At 34.2% G+C, this 25,121-nt stretch overlaps 1 protein-coding gene and 2 long non-coding RNA genes across 13 annotated transcripts in view; 2 read left to right on the top strand and 1 right to left on the bottom strand.

Moving 5' to 3' along the window:
- The window catches only part of LOC147831311 (uncharacterized), a 109,203-nt gene that overhangs the window by 66,839 nt on the left and 17,243 nt on the right, over window positions 1–25,121 (top strand). For all 7 annotated transcript variants that reach the window (XR_015523671.1, XR_015523669.1, XR_015523672.1 and 4 more), the window contains one exon: window positions 12,882–13,050. This is a non-coding gene — a long non-coding RNA (uncharacterized LOC147831311). The remainder of the gene's footprint in view (window positions 1–12,881; window positions 13,051–25,121) is intronic.
- LOC141380502 (uncharacterized) lies at window positions 4,862–9,701 on the top strand. 2 transcript variants are annotated; one of them, XR_015523684.1, is made up of 3 exons: window positions 4,862–7,750; window positions 7,805–7,933; window positions 8,235–9,701. It is a non-coding gene; the product is annotated as an uncharacterized LOC141380502 (long non-coding RNA). The 2 variants fall into 2 exon arrangements; XR_015523683.1 differs by having other exon boundaries at window positions 8,081–9,418.
- cacnb3b (calcium voltage-gated channel auxiliary subunit beta 3b) overlaps window positions 8,710–25,121 on the bottom strand; it is a 42,345-nt gene continuing 25,933 nt past the window's right edge. For 2 of the 4 annotated variants that reach the window (XM_087307271.1, XM_087307270.1), the window contains exons 2-14: window positions 24,220–24,339; window positions 22,631–22,753; window positions 22,436–22,557; window positions 20,453–20,505; window positions 20,259–20,278; window positions 19,417–19,497; window positions 16,583–16,641; window positions 16,042–16,142; window positions 15,388–15,539; window positions 12,902–12,997; window positions 12,370–12,540; window positions 12,236–12,283; window positions 8,970–10,348 (exon numbers count right to left, since the gene is read on the bottom strand). In XM_087307271.1, coding sequence (XP_087163397.1) covers window positions 12,254–12,283; window positions 12,370–12,540; window positions 12,902–12,997; window positions 15,388–15,539; window positions 16,042–16,142; window positions 16,583–16,641; window positions 19,417–19,497; window positions 20,259–20,278; window positions 20,453–20,505; window positions 22,436–22,470 — 798 coding nt within the window. In that variant the 5' untranslated portion in view covers window positions 22,471–22,557; window positions 22,631–22,753; window positions 24,220–24,339 and the 3' untranslated portion in view covers window positions 8,970–10,348; window positions 12,236–12,253. Of the gene's footprint in view, window positions 10,349–12,235; window positions 12,284–12,369; window positions 12,541–12,901; window positions 12,998–15,387; window positions 15,540–16,041; window positions 16,143–16,582; window positions 16,642–19,416; window positions 19,498–20,258; window positions 20,279–20,452; window positions 20,506–22,435; window positions 22,558–22,630; window positions 22,754–24,219; window positions 24,340–25,121 lie in introns of all 4 variants that reach the window. The other 2 variants (XM_087307272.1, XM_087307273.1) reach the window with 2 other exon arrangements.

Below are 25,121 nucleotides of genomic sequence, written 5' to 3'. Positions count from 1 at the left end.
GTGTAAACAGTTGGAAAAAACTGTAAAAATCATACAAAAGTCGTGTGGGCATAGGGTTGGTCGTCATGTACTTCACACGACTAGACTCAGAAGAATTCCTCTTCTTTTAGAATTCAGGATTTAGAAAAGAAGTAAATGGAGAAAATATAAATTATAGATGGGTGGAAACCACTTTTTTTTGGACCAGAACAGCCCAGTGTCCCACCACTTTTGGCCTATACTGGACTAAAGTAGTGATTGGTTAGTGATCAGTTAAGAAACTAGTATTTCCACATTTGAGAAGCGCGTGTGTGTGACCTGGTGAATAAGTGTAGCATTTTGATTGGTTGTATTTGGAAAAGGAAAGCAAGTGGGTTGCTGATAGACCTTTGTGATTTAGGTAGAGAGTTGTGTGTAGAGTTTTGAAAAAAGTGTTTGATGCAATTGAATACTGAGTTCAAGGCTGAGAAATAGCTTCTGGTTTTGGAGATTTGCTTTGTAGCTTTGCATTTTGAGTGACGTTTCAGAAATCGTGTGACAAGAAAAGATTTTGTGTGTAAGCATTTGGAAAAAACTGTAATACCAAGTACCCTAGTCAAGCTGCACCTGTCTTTGTCTTGATTTGCTCACTGAATATCCTGTTGCATTGAGCAACAGGATATTCATTAAATAATAATAATAATAATAATAATAATAATAATAATTACAAAATATAATTGAAACATTTAATCAAAAGCAATTTTTTGTAGTTTAAAATGAAACAAAACAAACAAAAAGTTCTGTTAAACTGGAAATGTCACTGTTTATTAAAGATATTAACCCTTCCCAAAATTCTCCCTCTCTTCTCTGATAGGATGGCAGGCTAAATCAAAGGTTTCCATGGGCCAACTTTAGCCCACGAACCCTAGTTTGGGCATCTCTGATCTAAATAAATAAAATTTGATTAAAAAAAAAAAGACGTTTGCAAAAACATCCAATAAAATAATAGAGGTTATACATGCATGTAATTCGATGTATTTGTGTCATTTCATGCATGTAACTTGTGTAGATGGACGTTTAGCATTTGTTGACAGCGCCGGAGATAAAGCTAAACCCTCGTGTGTGACAGATGGCTGTGTCATTTCCAGATAAAAATGAACGCGTTTTTAGTGTCAGCCTCTCAGGAGGGAAATGGAGCATACAGAAATGAAGAGAAGCAGCATATGGAAATGGAAAAGCCCATTTGTTCTAGGGCATGTGAGGATTCGACGAATGCTGTGCGAAGAGGTCAAGAGGATCAGCGAAACTGCTCTCTGTCGAACTTTACGTTCCGGTCTACCAATCTGGACTGTCACACAGACAAAAAAAAAAAAACTTTTTCTCCAGCTCTCTCATTAGCTAAATCTCTCTTTGAGCTTTGCTACAGGCCCCCATTATTCTCTGGTGACAGGGAAACGTGATACAGTGAGCATATCAGTCCACAGCAGTAATCAGCTCTTCTTGCTACTAGAACACCAACCGAGAGAGAAAGAGAAGGACTTCACCAACACCCCCTGACCCACAACCGCCCACTCGCAGCAGACAGAGGCACAGCAGGCAGCTAATTAGCATGTGTTAATGAGTTCCTGTGCCAGGGTGACCCACTCAGCAGTGCAGGAAAGTGTGGAGGTATGGCGTGTCGGCTTCACGGGGCTTGTAAACACAATTACAAACATGCCTGACATACTCTGGAACTGCCGATCTCAGTACAGTGCAGTAGACTGTACAGGGCTCTCCAAGTGCAATTTACTGGAGCTTGACCAATCAATACCATATTTGCTTTGGCACATTGATTAACACTTGTAAAAATACAGCGCATAGCAGCGACATGGTTGATTTGTGACCACCATGGTTTTCAGTATTTGTGTGTGAGTGCATGTAGCTATGGTTAGTTTTTGCTACACTGAAAATGAGAACAAGGGAAAACTATTTTCAGTCACAAATGCTAAAGATAAAGTTTGATGTTTGCCTTACAAAGTCTGAGTGTTTTTGAGAACTTAAAAAGCTTGAGTGTGGGGGGTAAAGTCATTGAAATAGTCATTTAATTAGTATCTTGAAACACACTGGAAGGAACACTCCACTTTTTTCGAAAATAGTAAACAGAAAATAGTAATTAGTTGAGTTTCAGCCAATCTCTTGGTATGCCGCGAGCATTTTCAGCTTTAGCATTTTTAGCTGATCTTAGCATAGATCATTAGATCAGATTAGACCATTAACATCTTCCTGTTGCTGTTTTGACAGATTTCTTATTGAAAGCTTGACTACTCTGTGGTTATCATGTGACCAATGGAAAATGTGTTTTATTTCATTTTCTAGGCTGATAATAGTACAGCAGCAAAGTTCCAAGCATTTGGCACATTAAGACCCAAAAATATTGGAGATTTGACAGCTGCAAATATCCCATTTCACCACATCCCAAATGTGCTCTATTGGATTGAGCCCTGGTGACTGTTGAAACCATTTGAGTACAGGGAACATGTTCAAGAAACTAGTCTGAGATGAGTCTGACGATGACATGGCACGTCATCTAGCTGAAGTTGCCATCAGAAGATGGGTACACTGTGGTAATAAAAGGATAGCCATGGTCAGCAACAATATTTAGGTAGGCTGTGGCGTTGATCTGATGCTCAATTGATTCTAATAGGCCCAAAGTGTGCCAAGAAAATACCCCCCCACAGCATCACACCACCACCACCACTAGTCTGAACTGTTGATACAAGGCAGGATGTACCCATGCTTTCATGCTGTTGACGCTAAATTCTGACCCTACCATTCGAATGTCGCAGCAGAAATCAAGACTCATCAGACCAGGCAATGTTTTTCCAATCTTCTATTGTCCAATTTTGGTGAGCCTGTGCGAATTGTATCCTCAGTTTTCTGTACTTAACTCACAGGAGTGGCACCCTCTGTGGTCTTCTGCTGCTGTATCCCATTCACCTTAAGCTTGGACGTGTTTTGCTTTCAGAGATGCTCTTCTGCAGATCTCAGTTGTAACAAGTGGTTAGTTCACCTTGAACCAGTCTGGCCATTCACTTCTTACCTTTGGCATCAACAAGGCTTTTGCACTCACAGAACTGGCACTCACTGGATAATTTTGTTTTTTTGACCGTTCTCTGTAAACCCTAGAGATTGTTGTGCATGAAAGTCCCAGTAGATTGGCAGTTTCTGAAATTTCTGAAAAGACTGAAATTAAAGTCACTTAAAACACCTTTCTTCCCCATTCTGATGCTTGGCTTAAACTGCAACAGATTGTCTTTAACATGCCTAAATGCATTGAGTTGCTGCCATGTGATTGGCTGATTAGAAATTTGCGTTAATGAGCAGTTATACAGGTGTACCTAATAAAGTGGCAGGTAAGTACACACACACACACACACACACACACACACACACACACACACACACACACACACACACACACACACACACACACACAGCCTTTACATATACTCACCAGACTTGGAAATTTGTTTTGTACATTTGATAAACAACAAGGTAAAAGTAAACAAACAAAAACATTTATCTTGTTTGCTTTACCTTCTATTATTAATTTAGCAAAAATCATTTTCTGAGGTAACAATGAATAAATATAATATTTTAAAACCCTTGATTTTTAGGTGTTGATGTAAAATGGATAGTTTTTATATAGTTTATTACTTATTATTAAATTGAGTTAAAAACAAGCAAATATTCTAAAGGATTAGATCAGTTTAAATTTTTAAGTAACAATTGCATACTTCCAGATTTTATAAACACGGTAAATATGCTTGATCAGAAATGGAGTTTGAATAATTTTCCTTTTCTTTCTGGTTGAACAAATATTTCTCCTTTACTGACCTCTAGTGGAAATTTGCAAAATATAATTGATTTTACCACCATAATCATTTTGAAAAGCATTTAATTGGCATTTAATCTAATACTTTTTGAATAATAATAAAAAAATGTATTTAAAAAAGCCGCTCATCACAGTTTATCCTAAAATCTTTATTTTGACTTTAAAAAGACATGTTATGCATCATTAATACATGCGTAAGTGATAGTAAACAGACCATTACTTTTCATTTTTATTTGCTTTTTATTATTTTTCCTTCCCCAGAGCACAAAACACTTTTGCTCCGCATCATTTCATTTTTCAGATTTTTTTTTTTTTCAGATTTTTTCCTCCAGAACTCAGTGCTGGGTCAGTGTTATCACAATAGTACAGTAAAGATAAGGTAACTACTGGAAGAGGGTTTTACACACTTACATAGTGCATTTATTGCATTGTAAACTTAAATAAAACCTCAAACACAAACCCAAAATAGTGCAATCATATTGATTTCCCTTTATTCTGTGATATAAGTTGTCGTCGTCTTCCTCCTTTCTTCCAGTGTTGCATACAGTACAGCAAATAGTGATAGAGAACAACATAAATATCTAATAAAATAAACCATCGGCCTTGAAAATATACTTTGGAGACCCAAAGACATTGATTATGTACAAATCCCCTGGAAGGATATCAAGCATATTTTTTGGATTGGGAAGAACTCATTGTGCTTTAAAGCATGTGTCTTTTTGCTTGGTGCTTTTTCAAATGCAGCGATTCCAAAAACTGACAGAAGATTCAACATGGTCCCGAATAACATTTTGATCAATATATGCAAATAATATTATATATGTACATCTCGAACCAACAGAAAGTTTGTGCATTATATATATATATATATATATATATATATATATATATATATATATATATATATATATATATGAGGGCAATGGATTTTAATGCGCTAACTGCATATATATATAGACTCAAGCAGATGATTTGTTATGATTTATGTTTCTACTTTATGCTTTTTGCATCATTCAGGTTTTTTTTTTTGGTCATGCATAGTCATGATTAGCATCAATGTACAACGGGATTACTTGTGCATGTATGCAAAGAGTAAAACTAGCTATCATTTAGTTTAAAGATTGTCTTGCAAATAAGACCTATGTCATTCGGTTATGTTTGATGATATTTGCAAATGTTTGTGTTATTGCGTGGAAGAACAGCAGCAAGCAAAACTCAACAATTACAGCAGCAGATATGCCATCAGTTATCATGCAAATAAGTGCTGAGAGTAAAGATTCAAGAATATGGAGCGAGATTAGTGTAAAAAATACTACATTTACAAAATAAAAATAAATTCATATATGCACCGTACAATTCACATTTACAAAATCCGATTTGAAAATTCAAAATAACTCATAAATACAAATTGGATTTGTTAATTTTTCAATCGTGTTTTGAATATATGAAATGGATATGTGTGCTTTTGAATAGTGTTTTGAATGTACAAATTGAATATGTGTGTTTTTAATTTGTCTTTTGAGTTTACGTTTTGGATTTGTGTATTTTTGAATCACATTTTTTTCACGAGTTTACTAATTGGATATTTGTGTTTTTGAATTGTGTTTTGAATTTATGATTTGGATTTGTGTATTATTGAATTTACTAATTTGATTTGTGTATTGTTGAATTTGCGAATTGTATTTGTGTATTATTTAATCTTGCGAATTGGATTTTTGTATTGTTGAATTTAATAATTTGATTCGTGTATTGTTGGATTTGCGAATTGTATTTGTGTATTTTTTAATTTGCTAATTGGATTTGTGTATTATTGGATTTGCGAAGTGGATTAGTGTATTGTTGAATTTACGAATTGGATTTGTTCATTTTTGAATCATGTTTTGAACTTACAAATTGGATTTTGTTAATGTGATTTGTGTTATGGATGGATGAATTATATTTTGTACATGTATTATCTTTGAGATTGATCTGACCTCATAAAAGAAGAGTTCATTTTTTTTTTCATCAGTATTTTGAGATTTTAGAGAATGCAGAAAAAGATGAATCTGTGGATGGTGAAAATGTGAAAGAATACATCCATCCTAACGGGCCACCACATCAGATTCTGCATAAAAAACGGATGTTTGCCAGGGTGCAGTTTTTGTAGGGTTCTAAACAAATCCACTAGATGTCACTGTTATACACAAAGTTAGTATTGAGCAGAAGTTCTCAGCTGATTGTACTTCAACAGACCCAACAGAGCACCAAAAATACATGACCAAATTTTATACCAGGTGTAAACAGAACCCAATTCACTTCATTGTAAATTAAGTTTAATGCCGTTTTGGGTCATTTTTTTCTTAACTTTGCTCAGTTTGGTCATAGTTTTAAAGATGAGAGCATGTCACGAGTTTGCCAAGTATGATGCGATCCTGGATTAACATCTATATGTTCATTCTGGAACATCATTTCTGTTGAAAAAAGTAATCCATATCCATTCCCTACCCCTAAACCCTTAAATAATAGTTGGATAACAATCATGCAGAAGTGCATAAACCTAACCATAAGCCTAAACTTAACACAAATGGTCAACTTATCCCTTAATTTTGATTGGCTGATTGTAATGTTGCTCGGGGATCAACATAGATGTTAATCTAGAAACATGTCCTACTTGGTGAAATTAGGTTGGCGGTCATTCATCCAACATGTCCATGTGTTCATTACTTAAATAGATAGTTCACCTAATACTAAAAATTCTGTCATTTACTCGCCCTTCACTTGTTAAACACAAAAGAAGATAATCTGAAAATAGCTATAAACCATTGACCTCCATATAATTTGTTTTTCCTACTATGCAAGTCAATGGTTACAGATTTTCAGCTTTCTTCAAAATATCTCCTGTAGTGTTAAGGAGAATAAAGAAATTCGTCAAGGTTTGGAACCACTTACGGGTGAGAAAATAGTAATTTAATATAGTTTTTGGTTAACTCTTCCTTTAATCACAGGTGAGTTTGCATCAAAATATCTTGTTGTTTAATAAATATACACGATTATACCGTTTTTTTTTATGTGTAGTGATCCATCAGAACAGGCCTGTGGGTCACCAGTTGAGAGCCACTCACAAAATAAGTAATACTCTATTAGACTGTTTAGTGCAATACTGAGATTTAGGCAAAACTTGTACAAACATTCATGTGGTCTGCTTTTCAGTGATCTGAACGGGTGATATTAGTGCACTGTGTGGTTAGAAATATTAATGTGTTGCTGCATTATAAGCCCTGGATGGCATAAACCTTAAGATTCCAGTGGATACAATTAAAAGACACCAGAAAACAAGATGTAAAGGAAATAAAATGGTTTTAAACAGCCCCATAAATTGAGGATTGCTACATTGAACTTATTGGGGTTATTTAGTATGAACAACCCATACACCGTTAACAATTCTTTTGTAAAGTATACAGCATTTAACTGTAATATAAACTGTATTTTACTGTATGAAAATTATACAGTGTTACTGTTTTTTAAAATTGCATTGTGAAAATTGCTGTATATTTTACAGTAAAGATTTACTTACAATTTAGTTAACACATACAGCAAGATAAATTGTGCTGTAAGTGTAAATACTGTATTTTTGCTGTAATTGATTTACAGTAAGTTACTGTAGATTCTACAGGAAATTGTTAACCCTTTATAAACAGAAATAAGGTGGATTAGCTACAGGCCAAAGCATACTTTGTTGTTGAGTTTTTTGCAGTCAAACACACAGCTCTTTGAGACAAACTCTATTGTATGGTGTGTGCCAACCAGAGTGCGATAGAAAAGTGCACTAGAAAGATTCATCCTGGCTCAAAGTTTATGTTTTTTTCCCTCAAAGTTATTAGTAATCAAATGCCTTTGTTCTCTTTTCAAACATTGTTGTGGAAATCATTTAAAGTCCATGTGAAAGAAAACATTAAAAGTAGTGTTGGGAGATTAATCGAAGGGGATTTTCAGGATTTACTACACAAATTCATAGTAAATGTGATAACCTATGCAAAAAATCGTTTTCAAAATAGAAATTGATGTAAATGGACGATAGAGATAATCTTTCTGTGATAATGACAGATGACAGCTCTTAAGCAGGTCGCACACCAGAAGCGCCGCTCGGCGGCGCACCTCGCAGCGCCACACAGCCCCATGTATTTTAGAATTCTAAACATGGTTTCTATCAGGATACACACACCGGCGCCGCAAGTCGGCGGCTGTCGGCGGCGCCCGTCCACGGTTCAGGACGCAGTTCATTTTTTAGCCGTGCCACAGAGCGCCATCTGATTAGTTTCATGTTAAATATCATTAGAATGTGCGCGTCTGGTGTGTGATACTTTAAAATGTTATGTACGTGTTGCGGCGCCGAGCGGCGCTTCTGGTGTGCGACCTGCTTTAGTCAACTACGGCTCTGTAGAAAATGTTGCCAGTGAAATTAGCACATACATGTTTTTACTCCAAACACACATCATATCTTCAGTCGGGTGTTTAAAATAAATCCTTTTGTGAGATGATTCCTTAGTCATGTAATTATCAGTCACGCTGCATCAATGAAAGCCATTAAAACTTGTTAATAAACAGTTTATAATGCAACGTTATGGAGATTTCATGGGTTTCTTCTTTGTGGGTGTTTAAAGTGTTTGCACAAAAGTGCCCTCTGTTGATCGGAGGAGACTTACAAATGATCACACAGCCATGCTTCCCTTTTAAGATGTGGATGACAATGACGGCTTTGCTCAGTCGTGTTTGCGTATTAATTTCCATTAATCATCCTGGACTTACTTCAAATCAACTAGCTAGTAGGGTCCAAATCAATTATGAAATTGCCATTTAGAAGATTCATTGCATTTTGAATAAAACTTAGGAGTGGCTATTTGCACTTATTAAAACCCCACGTAATACCCAGTGTAAATAACCCAACTTGTTGGCAGAAGCTATTTATACTAACTCCGCCCAAGTTCAATCTACCCAAGATTAAAACTGTTGCAAAATGCCTGAATTGGGGTCAAATGCTGGTCAAATCAAGGCGCGAATATTTGAATGTTGCGCGAGCGGAATCAGACGTTGGATGCAGTGAAGTTATTTGGAAGAAGACGATAACCTGCTAATTTCTTGTTAAGTTTTTTTTTTTTTTACTTTATTGCACTTTTTATAGTTTTATAGTTATGTTTTTTTTCCTTACCAGCCATGGATGTTACAAGTGGTATTATTTGTTTATTAAGTATTTCCAGTACATTTTCAGTACCTTCAGTTTTATGACATCACTCTGCACTTATGCTTGTTGTCAGATTTTCAGTCCAATCAATTTCTCTCTAGAATCTCTTCTCGCTCCTCTAAACTATGAACAGAAACCACATCGAAAAAATGATTAATAGGATTTACTAGAAAATCTTAAGGTAAGTGGCTGCAAACTATTTATACAAGCTAAATTTAGACAAACAAATTATATTGAACATTACTCAATTTAATTTGTTCATTTAAATTCACCCCAAATAAATTGTTTGCAACCACTTACCTTAAATCCAATGGTAATACTTTGTTTTGGTCTCTTTCGCACATTTTGTTGACTATTGGTTACATTGCATCTACATGATAACTAATTCTCATTAGAGTATTAATAGAGTGTTTGCCTAATATCTGCTGACACTTATCCACCAGCAGACATTCAACTGACTATAAGAAACTTTGCAACTACTTTGCAGTCTCCTAAAACTCTAATGAGAATCAGTTGCCATATAGTTTCAATGTAACTTATAATCAACAAAATGTGTTAAAGGGACAGTCAAAATAAAGTGATACCAATTCAGTGAATCTTTTATTTTTCAATGTAAATCTTTGACTTGTTCACACAACTACAGTTTCAAACGGTTTACTTTCATTATACAATTTCAAATGAATTAGTTTTTAATTAAATACAGTTTACTTTTACTATAATAAAACCATGGTTAATTTTCGTAAGGGTATCAAATGACGTTGATTTTGAAAGCTTGTGTATTCAACTGTGCATACTCCAACATACAAAGTATACTCTGATTTACTAATACAGCTTCAAATCAAAGCAAAAGCGATGCAGGTGGTGGAGACTGGCAGTTGTGTTAGAGGATGTGAGTGGCCCTTTTTTAAGAGAGCAGGTTATATAGATGATCTGATGCCAGTGCCAGCCTCACCCCAGAGATATGAGTCAGGCTGGCAGAAGCAGGCAGACTGACGGCACCACTGAGGACCCCCTGAGAAACCCCTGATGATCTCAGAGTGGGTCTCAGCAGGGACATTCAGACCAGTTGAGTGTGTGTGTTTGTGTTTGTGTTGGCTGAAGGCCTGCAGCAAGGTGGTCCTGAGGTGTAAAGGACGACACACGTGTTTGTGCAGGGCAGGGAGGCTGGGGTTTGTCGATCCGCTGCTCCGCTGGCCCTCGCTCCTCCTCTGAGCGCCCCGGACGGTTCTAGGGCAGTGAGTGGCTGGACTTCAAGGATTATTCTGGGGCTTGTTTTACTGGAATGTTCTTTGTCAACTCTAGACAAACCAAAGATTAAGTTGTAAAATGAGGTTAATTGCAAATTAAATGTAGAGATATACTGACATCTAGTGGTATGAATATAGTGTCACATTACAGCTAAGTAAATTTGTTTTGTTAAAATAAAGTTGATAGGAAAAGAATTGAAAAATAAAAATACTGAAAAAATACTGAAAATTAAGCCATAGAGAAAAAAACGAAATCTTATAAAAAATATACAATATCAAACTAATTTAAAATGGCAAAAGTAAGTAGCAAAAAAAGTTAAAATTCAATTTAAAAGATCAATCTAAAAATGGAAATATAAAATTATAAATAGTTTTTGTCAATTAAATTTAAGCTGAAATAAAATAAAATATCAGATAAAAAACTTGAAATACAAAAAAAGATAAAGTAAAATAAAATGTTAACTAACATATGTGTGTATATATATATATATATATATATATATATATATATATATATATATATATATTGTGTGTGTGTGTGTGTGTGTGTGTGTGTGTGTGTGTGTGTGTGTGTGTGTGTGTGTGTGTGTGTGTGTGTGTGTGTGTGTGTGTATTATAACAATTCTGTCAGGTTGTTTAATCTGATTGGCTGATAGCCGTGCAATATTCTGCAAATAACAGCACTTCTTCACTCTTTAACCCTTGTGTATTACTCCGTCCACATACAGCAACAAGCAGAAGACACTCTACAGTTTGACAAATATTGCTGCTGTTGGACAACATAATGCACTTTTAAAGCTTTTTTATTCGAGAATGTGGTTGTTTAGATTGCAACTATGCAGGTTATATATAAATATTACTAATTTCTGAGAGACAGCGCATCGATTAGCCTGTCATTGAGCAGACCAAAGAGGGTTAACGTTGTCCATCCGCAATATGGCAGCAAAGACTGCATAATAAGCCCTAAGGCCAGGAAAAAACCCAGCATACTTTTAAACTACAGGTGATCAAACCATTATAAAACTGGTAAGTGACTAAGTTGCTTTGTAAGTGAAGTCGATCTCTTTCTATTGTATATTGTGGTGCTGAATTTATACCATACAATTGTCATATATTGAGTGTGAGAAGTGAATTACATATTAGAAATGTTTGTGTTTTCCTTATCACAAACACAGCAGTAATCTGGTTGTGTTTGCATTGGTTTGGCTTTTTTGGGGTAAATTATTATGATCTCCCAATCGCAACAGAGAAATACTGGGAAATCTCTGTAGACTGATGGCATTTAATGCCGTTCAGCCTTATAATCTTAAAATGTGAGCAAAAATATTTGTTTTGTCATCCTTTAGATATTAAGCTAGAGAATCATTTTAATACTAAATCTAAAGTTATGTTTGTGATGTTGCAACGGTTTCTAATGTTTTTACGTCAGCTGTAGATGTGAATGAATGGCAGAAGAAAATAGTTCCACTTACAAAAGGATTTTGAGACTCTCCGTGTTTGATTTTCTTTTTTTATATACACGATTGTGGTGTGAAACTTTTGTATTGACGCAATATCACATGACTAGCAGTGCGATGTGGCTGTATATCATCACTGCTGGGACACTAAGGCACGGCTTCAACCAGTGCGCCACTCCAACCTCCAACTCTTCGTGTGATATTGCTCATACATACGTATATATATATATATATATATATATATATATATATATATATATATATATATATAGCAGAATATATTAAATTGCAGAAATAAAACATTTTAATTAATTAAAAAAATTGAAATAGTTTTATAAAATTTATTCAACTTTGATAATGTCCTAAAAGTACTAAAGTTATAAAAAAGATAAATAATACAAAATTTCATGACATTACTTAAAACATTATTTTTCTTTCTTTTGTGTTAAAACCTTTTTCAATAAAAAAGTCCAACACTCACCATTACTTGTGGTCGTGCTCATTCAATAAGCTCCTGCGTCTCTGAGAACTGGAGGAAGAGCATAAAAGCATTTAGGCTCAATGAACTCTTATTAAAGCCTATATAGGTCATGCGGCGGGCACTGAATCCCTCACCTGTTGGCTGGAGTTGGCAGAGGGAGGTGTGACCACATTCTGCTCCACCAGCGGGTTCAGCGGGGCGGAGCCTGGCAGATGAGTGGCGCGCCAGTATATATCTAAATATTCAGCCAAGTGCTCACACGCATCCTCCAGCTGATTCTCATCCAGTATAACATCAAACATTTCCTAACAGAATAATGAAGAGTAACAGTGCAGTTTTTTCTCTCTTCCATCACTGTATTAATAATGAAGGTTAAGTTGACTTCATAGTGTTGGATATATTATTTTCTGTATTGTTTAGACAGATAATTCACTCATGTGAAACTGATTGTTCAAACAAACTCCAGATGCACCTGAAGATTGACACCCTTATGAAAGCAACATTTGACAAACTTTTGGTGCACAGTAGTGCTGTTTTTTTTTAATAATATCATGTTTACAAAGGCTTTTTAGTTTTTTCACTATTCAAATGCCTTAGACTGTTCTATTAATGTTTTCTGCTTACTATTAAAATTGTCTGTTAACAGGAGCTGAATGTGGGACTCACCGGTGGACACTGTGCCAGTTTATCTCCTGCCATCATCTGGACGTTGAGATGTTTGCTTTGAGATTTCCCTCTGGACTTAATGAGTCTTTGAAGGACCTGAAGTGAAAGGAGGACATGAGAGTACTTTAGGGAGATCTGACACTACCTGTGTAAGTAAAGTAATGTTTTTTTATGTCTGAAGTTCTTTTTTAAACAATTGGATCATTGTGAATGTTCAAAAATTGTTTGTTTTATAGTTATAGTTTGCAGTGGCCATGTAAATGAGCAGGCCTTTAAAGATCTCTCTCTTAAATGAATGCAACACTGTAAAACCCGACAGTCAACTTTATCAAATGAAATGAGTGTAGTTAATTCAAAATTTACTGAAAGTTAATTCTACTCATTTGAAAAGAGTTTTGAACTCAGTGTTGAAGATAATGAGTTAATTAAATACCTCATTACTTCAGCTTAAAGAGAGTAAGTTCACAGTACTCGTATAAATAAGTTTACTCAAACGGTTTGAGTTGCCTTAACGTTTTACAATACTCCGTTGGTTTGAGTTCTCTTCATTTATTGGGTTTTACTGTACTCAAATTGCTTCATTTACTCAAATAGATTAAGTTCACAGTACTCATTAGGATCAGTTTTTAAACCTAAATGATTTGCTGCAATCGGTTTCCTTAAATGGTTTGAGTTACCTTAATTTTGTTTTGGGTTTTACAGTGTATATAATATTATATATTTTTTTTTATTTATATATTCAATATAAACTTCTGTATACATTAGATTAGTCAGTACCAAAGCCAAAACTGGAACTAATCTAACAAAATAACCTTAAGATCACGGTGTAAAACGTAGTACACCCCAATGAATATGTTGAATTAATGAATAAAATGGAAAAAATCAAAAAATTTAATAAAGAGGAAAAATCGCGAGAACCGTAAAAAACTGAAGTTTTATTAATTGCTAGTTTTGCAGTTAGTCTTTTTTTGTGCAACATCTTATTTGAATTTAATTGTATTATTTTTCTATTCATAAAGGTGTTTGGTGACCACACTCTTATTTTAATGAATATATAACATTTAAGTCATGTAATATATAACGTATATATGTAAAGTATGTTAAAATAAAACTATTTTGTTTAACATTTCTATTGACTTATGGGTCAAAAATAACCCAGGCAGCATTTTAACAGCATAAAAATACCCTAAACAATTTTTTTATTTTGAAGTTTGTTGATTTTTTTCTAATATGACCGCAACATTAAAAAAATGAATAATTTTCTACTTTCATATTTTCATGAAGACTGTAAACATTTAGGGTTCAACGATTATCCTTCAGGTCAATTTATAGCCGCCAACTATAAAAAGATTTTTACGCCACAAACTACAGGTACACACATGCACACTCCCAAACGTTTTTTTTTAGGGTAAACCAATAGGCATTTACAGAGTTTGTGATGAAGTCTAGGTTGGTTTATCAAAAATAGGTTATGAGGATTGAAATTATATTTAGAGTCTGTATTTTAGAGATTTAGTGAAGGCGGGTCATTTTTTACCCAAAGGCCGAATTACAGAATTCTTCATTCACTGAGAAATGGATCAAACTATTCATTTTCAAAGAGAGTGTACTCTTTTATGCTGTGCACCTACATTTCTTTTGTGTTCTTAATGGTTATGACACATTTAGATCCATGCAAACATTTCATTTTATTTACGTGCTTAGTTATTTACGTATGTGCTTAGTCCCTTTATTAATCTGGGGTCGCCACAGCAGAATGAACCGCCAACTTATACAGCATATTTTTTAAGCACTGGATGCACTTCCAGTTGCAACCCATCACTGAGAAACATCCACACACACACACACACACACACACACACACACACACACACACACACACACACACACACACACACACACACACACACACACACACACACACACACATACACTACAGACACAGGGAGAACATGCAAACTCCACACAGAAATGCCAACTGACCCAGCCAAGGCTCAAACCAGCGACCTTCTTGCTGTGAATATGTTTTGGTTTGTTTATTTGATAAATTAACTTGTTTCCGTTTGGATTGAGTCAGAGCTCATGTGATCCTCCCTGATTAATTTAACCTGCGAGAGTTGGTATACACAGCATGGTTATATCTCAGTGCAGGCACATGTTAAAAGCTCCTGATTATTCTACTGCTGGTTATGAGGCCCACTTGGTAAAGAAAATATTGTTTGAATATGATTTAGTTTATTTTGGTGTCCTTCAAATTTTGTTGTGTTTGTGTGAAATATTTGGTTTATCTTTTTAGTTTTCACAGTGTTCGATGAATAAAACACATGAACGTCAATGTTTGGGAAGCGTGGACTGGTTTGGTAACCGGCGAGTAGCTACAATTTTATTTAACATTTCTGACTGATATTATCAAATGTGACATAAATGCAACACACATTCAGGTGCAACTTTTTTTATCAGAAAATACAGTAGAAATCTTGCTTTACCTTTGGAGAGGACACTTTGACGTAGACGATGATGGGGGCGAGGGAAGTCTTGAGTAGTTGTGCGGGATGGTTGATCGTGTCAGCATCCAAGACCACCAACTGCAAACTCTTAGCCAGCTCAAATATTCTCTCAATCTCACTCTGCACCTCCGCTGAGAGACACAGGCATGATAACAGGAAACACATTAATAATGAAACAATATGTGATGCCACATAAGAGCCGTCTGTGGTGGAACATACAGTGCTTGTTCTGTTTCTCCTTTAAGAACTTTCAGTTGTCTATGGAGGGCGTTTCCCATTATGTTTTGCTGGGAGTTCATGGTTTATTAAAAGCATTAAGCAGTTTATGGCTTTTCATACAGTTCTGAGGTTGACTGTGTTGTTTAATATGTATTTTACACTATTTATGTTATTAATGTAGTTTAATAACACCTATACTTCTTTAAAAACTATGGATCAGGATGGGGCCAAGTAGAAGCATTCACCCTGATCCCCCGAGCTCTGAGAGGGTTGTGGTAATTCCAAATTGTACCAGAACAAATTATTACAATTGGCTTAAGATTGGCAAGAAAAATTCGGCACATGCATCAATCAACAGAACTTAAAAAAAGGTAGTAATATAAGACACGGTTTTATTGTGTTTACTGCACTCACCCAGACTGGAGCGTGTGTTAGACCTCTCCATGATCGCTTTCTTGTTCAGAACAGATCTTTTGGCCAGAGACAGATCTGCAGTCACCCGGGTGATAGAAATCCTGTCATGAAATAAGGCAAATAATAGAAGAATAAATCAAACGTTAGGAAAAAAAATGTTGAATATCAAAAATAAAAATAGTTAGAATAAAAATAAGAAGAATATTACAATATCAAGGAACTAGTACACTGACTAGACTTACTCTTCTGAATTGGAAACAAACAAAAAGAGCTCACTTGGATGAAACGTCATGTATTTTTTTCAGTTGAAAAGAATTAGCTTTTCTGTTTAAGTTTTCTGACACTTCGGGATGTATTATAGACTATTATGAAAGTGACATGATTTTTGTGTCTAACTAAAATGTTATACATAAGGTTTAAAAAGTGTTCTAAAATAATCTGACTGCCCCCCTTTTTTCCCAGTCGCATTTTTGGTTAAGCTGTGTCTTTAAGAGTGAACTGAATCACCTCTAATCTCTAAACCAGTGAAACAAACACTCACCTTCCATCAAACCTGTGTTTCAGGAAGTCAAACAAGGCTTTCTGCATCATATCAGTCACCTGAATGAGAAAAAATCTTCAGAAATATGCACAGGCCCAGAAACGAATCATATATAATTACCATGTCAATCTAAGGAGCTTCGGGTCCTGAGCTATTAATAGTGTTCACACCCAAACCAGTGATTTTGTTGTCTAAGGAATCTAGAGGGGAAATAAAGCAGGCTTTTTTGCAGGAAGAGTTGTGTGTAAGGCTAATATGGTTTAGATGAGGTGATGCGGTTTTATTTAGACACTGGGTGAAAAATGAATGAGTCTAGAAATAGAGGAAGAGAGTCAGCAGGTCCCCGGTGCCTCTGTTAAAGAGCTGACTGACAAATGTGTCCAGAGCACCAGGGCCACAGGAACACTTCAATATTTCACATTCATGAACACATTCAACAACACTGCATGGGGAAGAAGCAGCATATAGCAGGAACAGAGCGCTCCAAAGTCAAATATTATGACCATCTATATGAGTATGCTAATTCAGTAAAACATTTTCATAGGCCAAAAATTGTTTTTTTAAATTATTTGATTAGAAAATGTGGTATTGTTAATTGTATTATTGTTATTATAAAATTATATCAATATTATTAATTAAATAGTTTGTGTTTAGCTTATGACTTTGTTTTCTCATTATTTTAATTTTAAACTGCATTATGGGACCTTGATCTATACTCCAGCAACCATTTTGATGTTAAAAATGTAACATTTTTGGGTAAGTCATATAAATTCTGGTACCAAATCTTATGCTGACTATGCATTGGCCAGTATAAGTTTCAGACGGTATGACAAACTTGGATAAAAATATCATAGTATTGTGATTACTGTTCTAAAATATGTCACTTTTTAAAATGTCTTAGTAAAAAAAACGACTTTTTTACCCCATTAAACACAATAGTTTTTATTTTAGGAAACGTATACAATTTTGGAACGGTAAACATGTCAGCCTAAATAATTAAAATAAATCATTGACTTCTGCTTCATTGATTTCAAAAACACAGATTTATTTACAACACATAAAAAAACATTTTTTTTTAAAAACCTTACATATACCTTAGAAACAGTATAACAGAAAATACTAGTGATTTTAAAACCTTTACTTTCCCAAACGATGGTAAACCATGAAACCGGATATTGTTTCATGCCTAATGCTGACAGCACTTTTGCTTTAATTTTTGCTGATCACACCAAACATGCTTTTCCATTCTGATAAAGCAAAGCACACTGCACTGCTTTTTTGTTAAATAGAGAAATAGAAGTGTGCTGTGCTTTTTATGTTGCTAGGCAACCACTGAATCAGCTGCGTATTGTGCATGAGAGCTGCTGTTGATATTGTTATAATAGGGTATATGCAGAAGTAAGGACTTAATCTGTCAGTAACCTGGGTCAAGCGCTTCCGGTGAACTGTATGCCTTTACAAAATAAGCGCGTTTAAGGTCTGTTTTCTTTAAAAATCAACGACCTCCACTGGCTGAGTGATATTTGATATAAAGTGGGTCTCAGAATGTACAAGAAGCACTGCAATAAATATTTTTTTTTTCCTGTCATGTCTTTTAAATATGAACATTTATGTTACTCCAGTATATTCAATGGAGCTTCTGCGCTAGCCTGCTAATCCTGACGAGCGTGTGCGTGTAAACAGCTTTTCATCTCATTTTACACTTGAGCAACTAAATGAATGCTGAAGTCTATTTAACAGATTATATTTAATTACATTACAACATCGATGCTGTAAAAGGAACCGTATAAAATTTTAAAAACTCAGGGTTTCTACAGGTTTCGTCAAGTCAAATTTAAGACTTTTTAAGACCTTTTTAAGATCATTATGAATTCAATTTTAGACTTAAGGCTAAATGCTAAGGATTTTTTCTAATGGTCCACTTAAACAAAAAAAGCAAACATTACAAACAAATTTTGCATAGAAGATAATTAAACCATTTGTTTATAAATATAAATATAAATAGGGTTAATAAACTTTTGGTAAAACTTTTACTGAGTTAGAATGTTAGTGATTGGATAGGTGTTTGTCTGATTCGGTAGCTTTAAATGGACATATGAAATGTAAGACCAGTTTAAAATGATTTAATACCTACAGCACTATATTTTAGTCACTTTAAGACTTTGTTTGGCATACAATTTTGATTTTGAAATTTAAGACATTTTAAGACTTTTTAAGACCCTGCGGACACCCTTAGTCACATTAACCATTCACTGGAAGTTTATCAGCATGGGAAGAAACACTAGCTCGGCATATACCCTATTGTAATATTTAATAATCTTGTGATAGTCATAAGTCACAAGTCATAGAGCTCCGGATGACTCGAAACAGTGACTACTAGTCCCTCCTCCATCTTTAAAAGTCTTCGTAGTCATCACTTTATTGGAAACCCTGCCTCTGTTTTTTATTTGATTGGACAGTAAAAAAAGACGTGACTCTGAATGCTTGCGGCCATTAGAAAACTATTAAAAAAAGAAGCCTCTCGTCACAAAAAGTGCACTTAGTGTAATCAAGGCCTTAAGACTCATTATGCAAGTTTGTTATTTAGATTTTTTGGTTGTATTTTTATTTTTCACATGTGTTTAACTTCTTTGAGATAAAAAGCATATCATAAAAAAATATTATTATTATTATTATTATTATTATTATTATTATTATTATTATTATTATTATTAATAATAATAATAATAATAATAACAATAAGTCAAACTTTTACTTATTCTGTGCTTGTTAGTTTTAAGTCCTGAATGCTCAGTCTCTTAACTGCCATGATAATAAAATTCACAAAAATTTACCTCATATCCTTTTAACGAGGGGCCAACCAGAACAACAGGCCTCATGGATGGAACCACATCATAGGGAGGAACATGTTCAGTCTGCAACACACACATACACACATTAGGTTTTTATGTTTTATGGGGTCTTCCTACACAAATAATCATTTTTATATGATACAAACTGTATATTTCATCCTCTTTCTCCAACTCTACCCTTGAAACCCAACCCTTACAGAAAACATTCTGCAGTATGTTCAAGATACTTCATTCTGGATGATTTATGAGCCGTTTCCCAGCAAACAATTTTGTGTTTAACAGACGTCTAATAGATATCTAAACATGGACAGCTTGGCTAAAACAAGGTTAAACTTGGGCAGTCAGTGAAAATCTAATAGACATCTAGAATAGCCCAAAACTAGACTAGTCGTCAAATATAAAGTCTGTCTAATCTGTCTATGTATAGTCATTCATTTCTGTTTATTTGATGACTACTCTAGTTTTGGCCTATTCTTAGACGTCTATTAGATTTTCACTGACAGCCCAAATTTAGCCTTGCTTTAGCCAAGGAGAATATATTTAGATGTCTATTAGACATCTATTAGACATATTTTAGAAACAAAAAATGCTTGCTGGGTTTCTTCATGGGAACTAAAAAAATCTCCCCTCAAACTCAAAAATGACTGGTGTTTCTATATTTGAGGGGACATTTGGTCCTCACAATAATGAAAACCACAGAGATACTGTATGTTGCAAATCTAACATCTAATGAGTAGCCTCAAGGGACGCATTAAAATCTCTCACAGAGAATCATCTGAGAGGTCAGAATATATAAAGTAATACCCTGTTTTTGAAACACCTACCTGCTTCTGCTTCTGTTTGGCTTGTAAAAAATAAGAAAAAAGTCTTTAAGAAAATCTGAAGTTGGTTGATTATGTTGGCAAAATATATCATAATGAAAAATCGTTAAGCACAGCAGCTAAAAGCGTCATGTATCCTGAAGGGGAAATTTGTAATGGCTCAGAAGTAATGTTAATATTATTTAAATACCGCTCACCTGCAGAGGGAGGAGTGGATCTCCAGCCCCCAGATGACGCATTGCCCATTTTCCTGTTAACAACACAAACATGTTAGAAGTTATAAAAGGAGACACACAGATAGATGATGTTTGATGTATGATATAATACATTGAAAAATCTCATGCTGAAATCTTGGAAGGATTTTCTTATTAGTATATTTTTTCTTCTTACAAGTGAAGTGGAAAACCACAGCAGCTGAAGGTGGAAGTGTTTATTTCTCACCTACAGTACAGTTTTGATAACTATTGTAGTGTGCTAGAAGAGTTTAAAGAACAGTTTTTCTAAAAAAATATATTGTATGTTGTTTTTCTCGAAGAGAACTTGTTTCAGCGAGTAAAAGCATACTCGTGTGTCTACACTATGCAAAAGTTTATTAAACGATAAGTTTGAACTGTTAAACGCTTCCTTGAATTTCTTCAGACTGTAGAACTATTTAAAGTTGCTTTGACACAATCTACATTGTAAAGGTGCTATATAAATAAAAATGAATTGAATTAAATTAAATTTACCTCTGCTGCTTTCAAATCAAGCATGTAGAAGAATTTGTTGTTCCAAGTTAGGGTTTGGCAGTATGTCCACAAATCATCTTGGTATTTTACTATTTTACATTGAAATATATTTGGATAAAAACAAAGTCTCTTTATGATTTCCTTTTTTACATACTGGCCAATGTTGCCCAAAGAAGCAATGTTCATATTAAAAGCTATGAAAACAACCATGTAACCAAATATCTAACCCTCTTTGTAACCATGTATCCTTTGCTAGTGCACATAATTTGCGAAACAATCTAAAAACAACAACATAAATTTGAACAGGAGAGATATTGCTTAAACAGTCAAATTACAGTTACTGCACCAATAAGCAATACACTTATTCATCATATGGCACATTTATTGGCCAACAACAAACATTCAATTTTTTTTAGATTAGTCTCCATTTCAGAGGTCACCGCAGTGGAATGAACTGCCCCAAAGACAAATATTTTTAGCAAAATGTAAATTTTAATCAGAATTATTACAGTTATTATGCCCCACTGTTTTATACACAGTGGCAATCAGTCTCTGATGTTTCTTAAGTTTAGTGCAAATCCTAAAGGAGGTTAATACAATCTGTGGTGTTTTTTTTTTTTTTTTCTCTCAATGAATCAAACTCAGTCTGGAGGTTATGGATATCAGAACAAACCCTGATAGCAAAATGGAAATATCTGCTTGAATTACAGATGGATAATATATTTGTATGTTGTAAAAAACGCCACTAGTTTGTGTCCTGGGCTATTCTTCAGATATGCTCATGGCAAAATATAATATAGTATAGATAGATAGATAGATAGATAGATAGATAGATAGATAGATAGATAGATAGATAGATAGATAGATAGATAGATAGATAGATAGATAGATAGATAGATAGATAGATAGATAGATAGATAGATAGATAGATAGATGAATGGATGGATTTTTTTGCTTGTTCAAACTACTTATTTAAAATGAGCTGAAACAACACAATTCTTGAGATTTCGTTGGAACAACTTAATTTTTTTATGTTCAATTCACATAAATTTGTTAAAAGTGTTAAGTTAACATAATCAATTTGTGTTGAGACAACAAGAATGAATTGTGTGGAACCCTGCATTTTTTGATTGATTGATTGACTGATTGATTGATTGATTGATTGATTGATTGATTGATTGATTGATGGATGGATTGATTGATTGATTGATTGATTGATGGATCGATTGATTGATTGTACAATCTCAACATATTAGCCAGGCTTTTTTTTCAAGCTAAATATCATTGTGTCTTCTTACTTAGTACTCAATGCCTAAAAAACTTGTCTAAAAAACAAGTATTAGCATGAAAATAACTGCTATTACATGTTATTGTTGAAATGTTAAAGTAACTTGCCATAGTCATTATTAAATAATGACAATAGATATGATGAGTAGCAGTTGTACTTCAGACCTCTGAGCTGCTTTCTGTTCCTGCTTGATCCGCATGGCCTCCAGTTTAACAGGGCTGGGGATGAAGGCAATATCTGCCCCCTCCTTCACCAGCCTCCCGATCCACCAGTCATTATTATACTTCTGTAGAGCAAGAGACAGTATGTTCAATAAAACTATGAAAAATGCTAACCATAATCTTCAGTTGACTACCCACCTCCTTTATATGTAGAAAATCTTTGGTTTCAAAGTTGATGGCAGCACCCTGAACCGGACAGTCTTCATCGAGAGCCCCACAGTAGCTGACATTGGTTCTTACTGCAAATGCCACAGGTTTGGTCTACCAATTAAATAAATAAATAAATAAATTTTGAAAAGTTATTAAAAACTTTGCGTATTATTCTGATGCTTATTATTCTGATGCTTATTATCCTGATGCTTATTATCTTTATGCTTCCCTTGCTCTTCAAATTGCACAAACTTAAAATACCTTCTTCTATCTCTTGGTCATGATCCGATCCCAGACAGAATTTGTGGGCATTTTTTACTATTTCTGCTTAGAATTTTGCAAAAAAATAAAAAAATAAAAATAAAATAGACCTAAACATTAAAACATAAAGGAAAAAAATATATATTTCATTGAAGGTTTACGATGCAAATCCAATTAGAACTGCTTGTTTGGAACACAAAGAAAGTCTCTCATATATGATCTACTAAAAGACAAAAAAAAATCACTGCAAACTGTAAAGTGTAAATAAATTATATAAAAATGCGCATATTATTCAATAATAAAACTGAAAGTAATATAAAACTGAATAAATATACACTATCGGTCAAAAGTTTAGGGTAAGTTTTTTTTCTCATTTTTTTAAGAAAATTATTCTGTTGATCAAGACGGCATTTGTTAAGTAAAAAATGCTTGTTTATTAATAACATTTTTAAAAATATTTATCAAAACTTTAAATCACTGATTTCTTATTGTATGTCATTTCATATGAAATGATTACTCCAGTCATTAATAATAATTAAAAATAATTAAAATAATAATTATTAATATAAGAATGATTTCTGAAGGACCATATGAATCTGAAGACTGAAGTAATGAAGCAAAAAATTCATCTTTAAAATCACTGGAATAAATGATTGAATTAATTGATAAACTACATTAAAAACAGTTATTTTATAGTGCACTAACATTTCACAATTGTACAATTTGCACTGTATTTTTGATCAAATAATTGCAGCCTTGGTGAGGAGATTATTTTAAAACATTTAAAACTCCTACTGACCCCAAACCTTTGACCAGTAGTGTACATTTATACACATTTAAGTAAATAAATAGACTCAGTGATGGGCTAAAAAATCTGAGGAAATTTGTGAGTTTCTGTGCATTTAGGCATGATCCAACCACTACAACATGCTATTTTTCATTGCACATGTCAAGCAATTTATTCTTTCATCCAGTATTTATAAATCTATAGATCCTCTGTGAATAGTGTCCTATAACCTCCCAGAAACACCTCCTATGAGGACACGTCCATGCTAATTGGTGCTTCCTTGTCATTGATGATGGGATAACTCACTTTTATCTCATAAGATTAAATAAAATGCTTTGATATGGTATGTAAAACTATCAATATCGGTTGTTATGATTTTTAGAATATTTATTACTAGTGGAAAAAGTTTGTTTGCAAGAAATTGGTTCATGAAAATTGGTTCATTTGATTTTGCATTAGTTTTTTTAGTATAAACTTACAAAGCACAGGGTAACATTATTTGAAAATGAGAGGTAAATGGCAGTTGTACCTTGGCCCTCTCGAGCTGGAGCAGTGCCTGGCGCTCGGCCTCACGCCGAGACGCCTCCTTGTCCTCCTCCAGGGACAGGTCGGAATCCGATGGTCGACTTGTGTAGGAATCTGCTGAACTCTGAGGAAAAGACAAGAGACCAGTCCGAGAGTAACTCTATTATTTTATTTTGAAAGTAATTTTTGATAATTTACTCAATTCTATAATGTCCTCGACCACTGGATTACTTGTATTATTATTTAATTGATTTGTTGTTGCCCTGTTCTCCTATTGTATTTTGTTTAACTGCAAAGGTCTATTATTGTAAAAGATTTTAAGCAGCCCACTTAAGTCAAGCAGCTTATAAACAGAAAGCAAAATCTTTCAAACAGAAAAAGACAGAAAGGAGAAATGTTTGCTAGTTTGTTTGTTTGTTTGCTTTATTTATAGAGCACATTTAAAAACAACAGATGTTGACCAAAGTGCTTTACAAAACGACCAGCATACAAAATCTATACCTATATATAAAAAATTTGCAAAATATATAAAACAGATTAAAATTAATTACAATCAAAGGCAAGAGACAGAAGGTGATTTTTTAGATGAGACTTAAAAGCACCAAGTGAAGAACATGACCGGATCTGTAAAGGCAGACCATTCCACAGTCGGGGGGCTGCAGCAGAAAAAGCCCTGTCACCTCTTGATTTCAACCGCGTTTTGGGGACAACTAGCTGAAATGTGTTTTCAGACCTGATTGGCCTCAATGAAGTGTGCCAGTGAAGAAGCTCAGAAATGTAAGTCGGTGCCAGAACATTCAAACTTTTAAAAACTAGAAGCAATAATTTATATTGAATTCTAAATTGGACTGGGAGCCAGTGAAGAGACAATAAAACTGGTGAGATACTAGAGAATTTTTTTGTCCC

The sequence above is a fragment of the Danio rerio genome, chromosome 23, assembly GCF_052040795.2.
Source record: "Danio rerio strain M-AB ecotype USA chromosome 23, GRCz13ab, whole genome shotgun sequence".
In the NCBI taxonomy this organism is placed as follows: Eukaryota; Metazoa; Chordata; class Actinopteri; order Cypriniformes; family Danionidae; genus Danio; species Danio rerio.
Note: the sequence above shows the minus strand (reverse complement) of the source record. Positions and strands in the feature narration are given on the sequence as shown.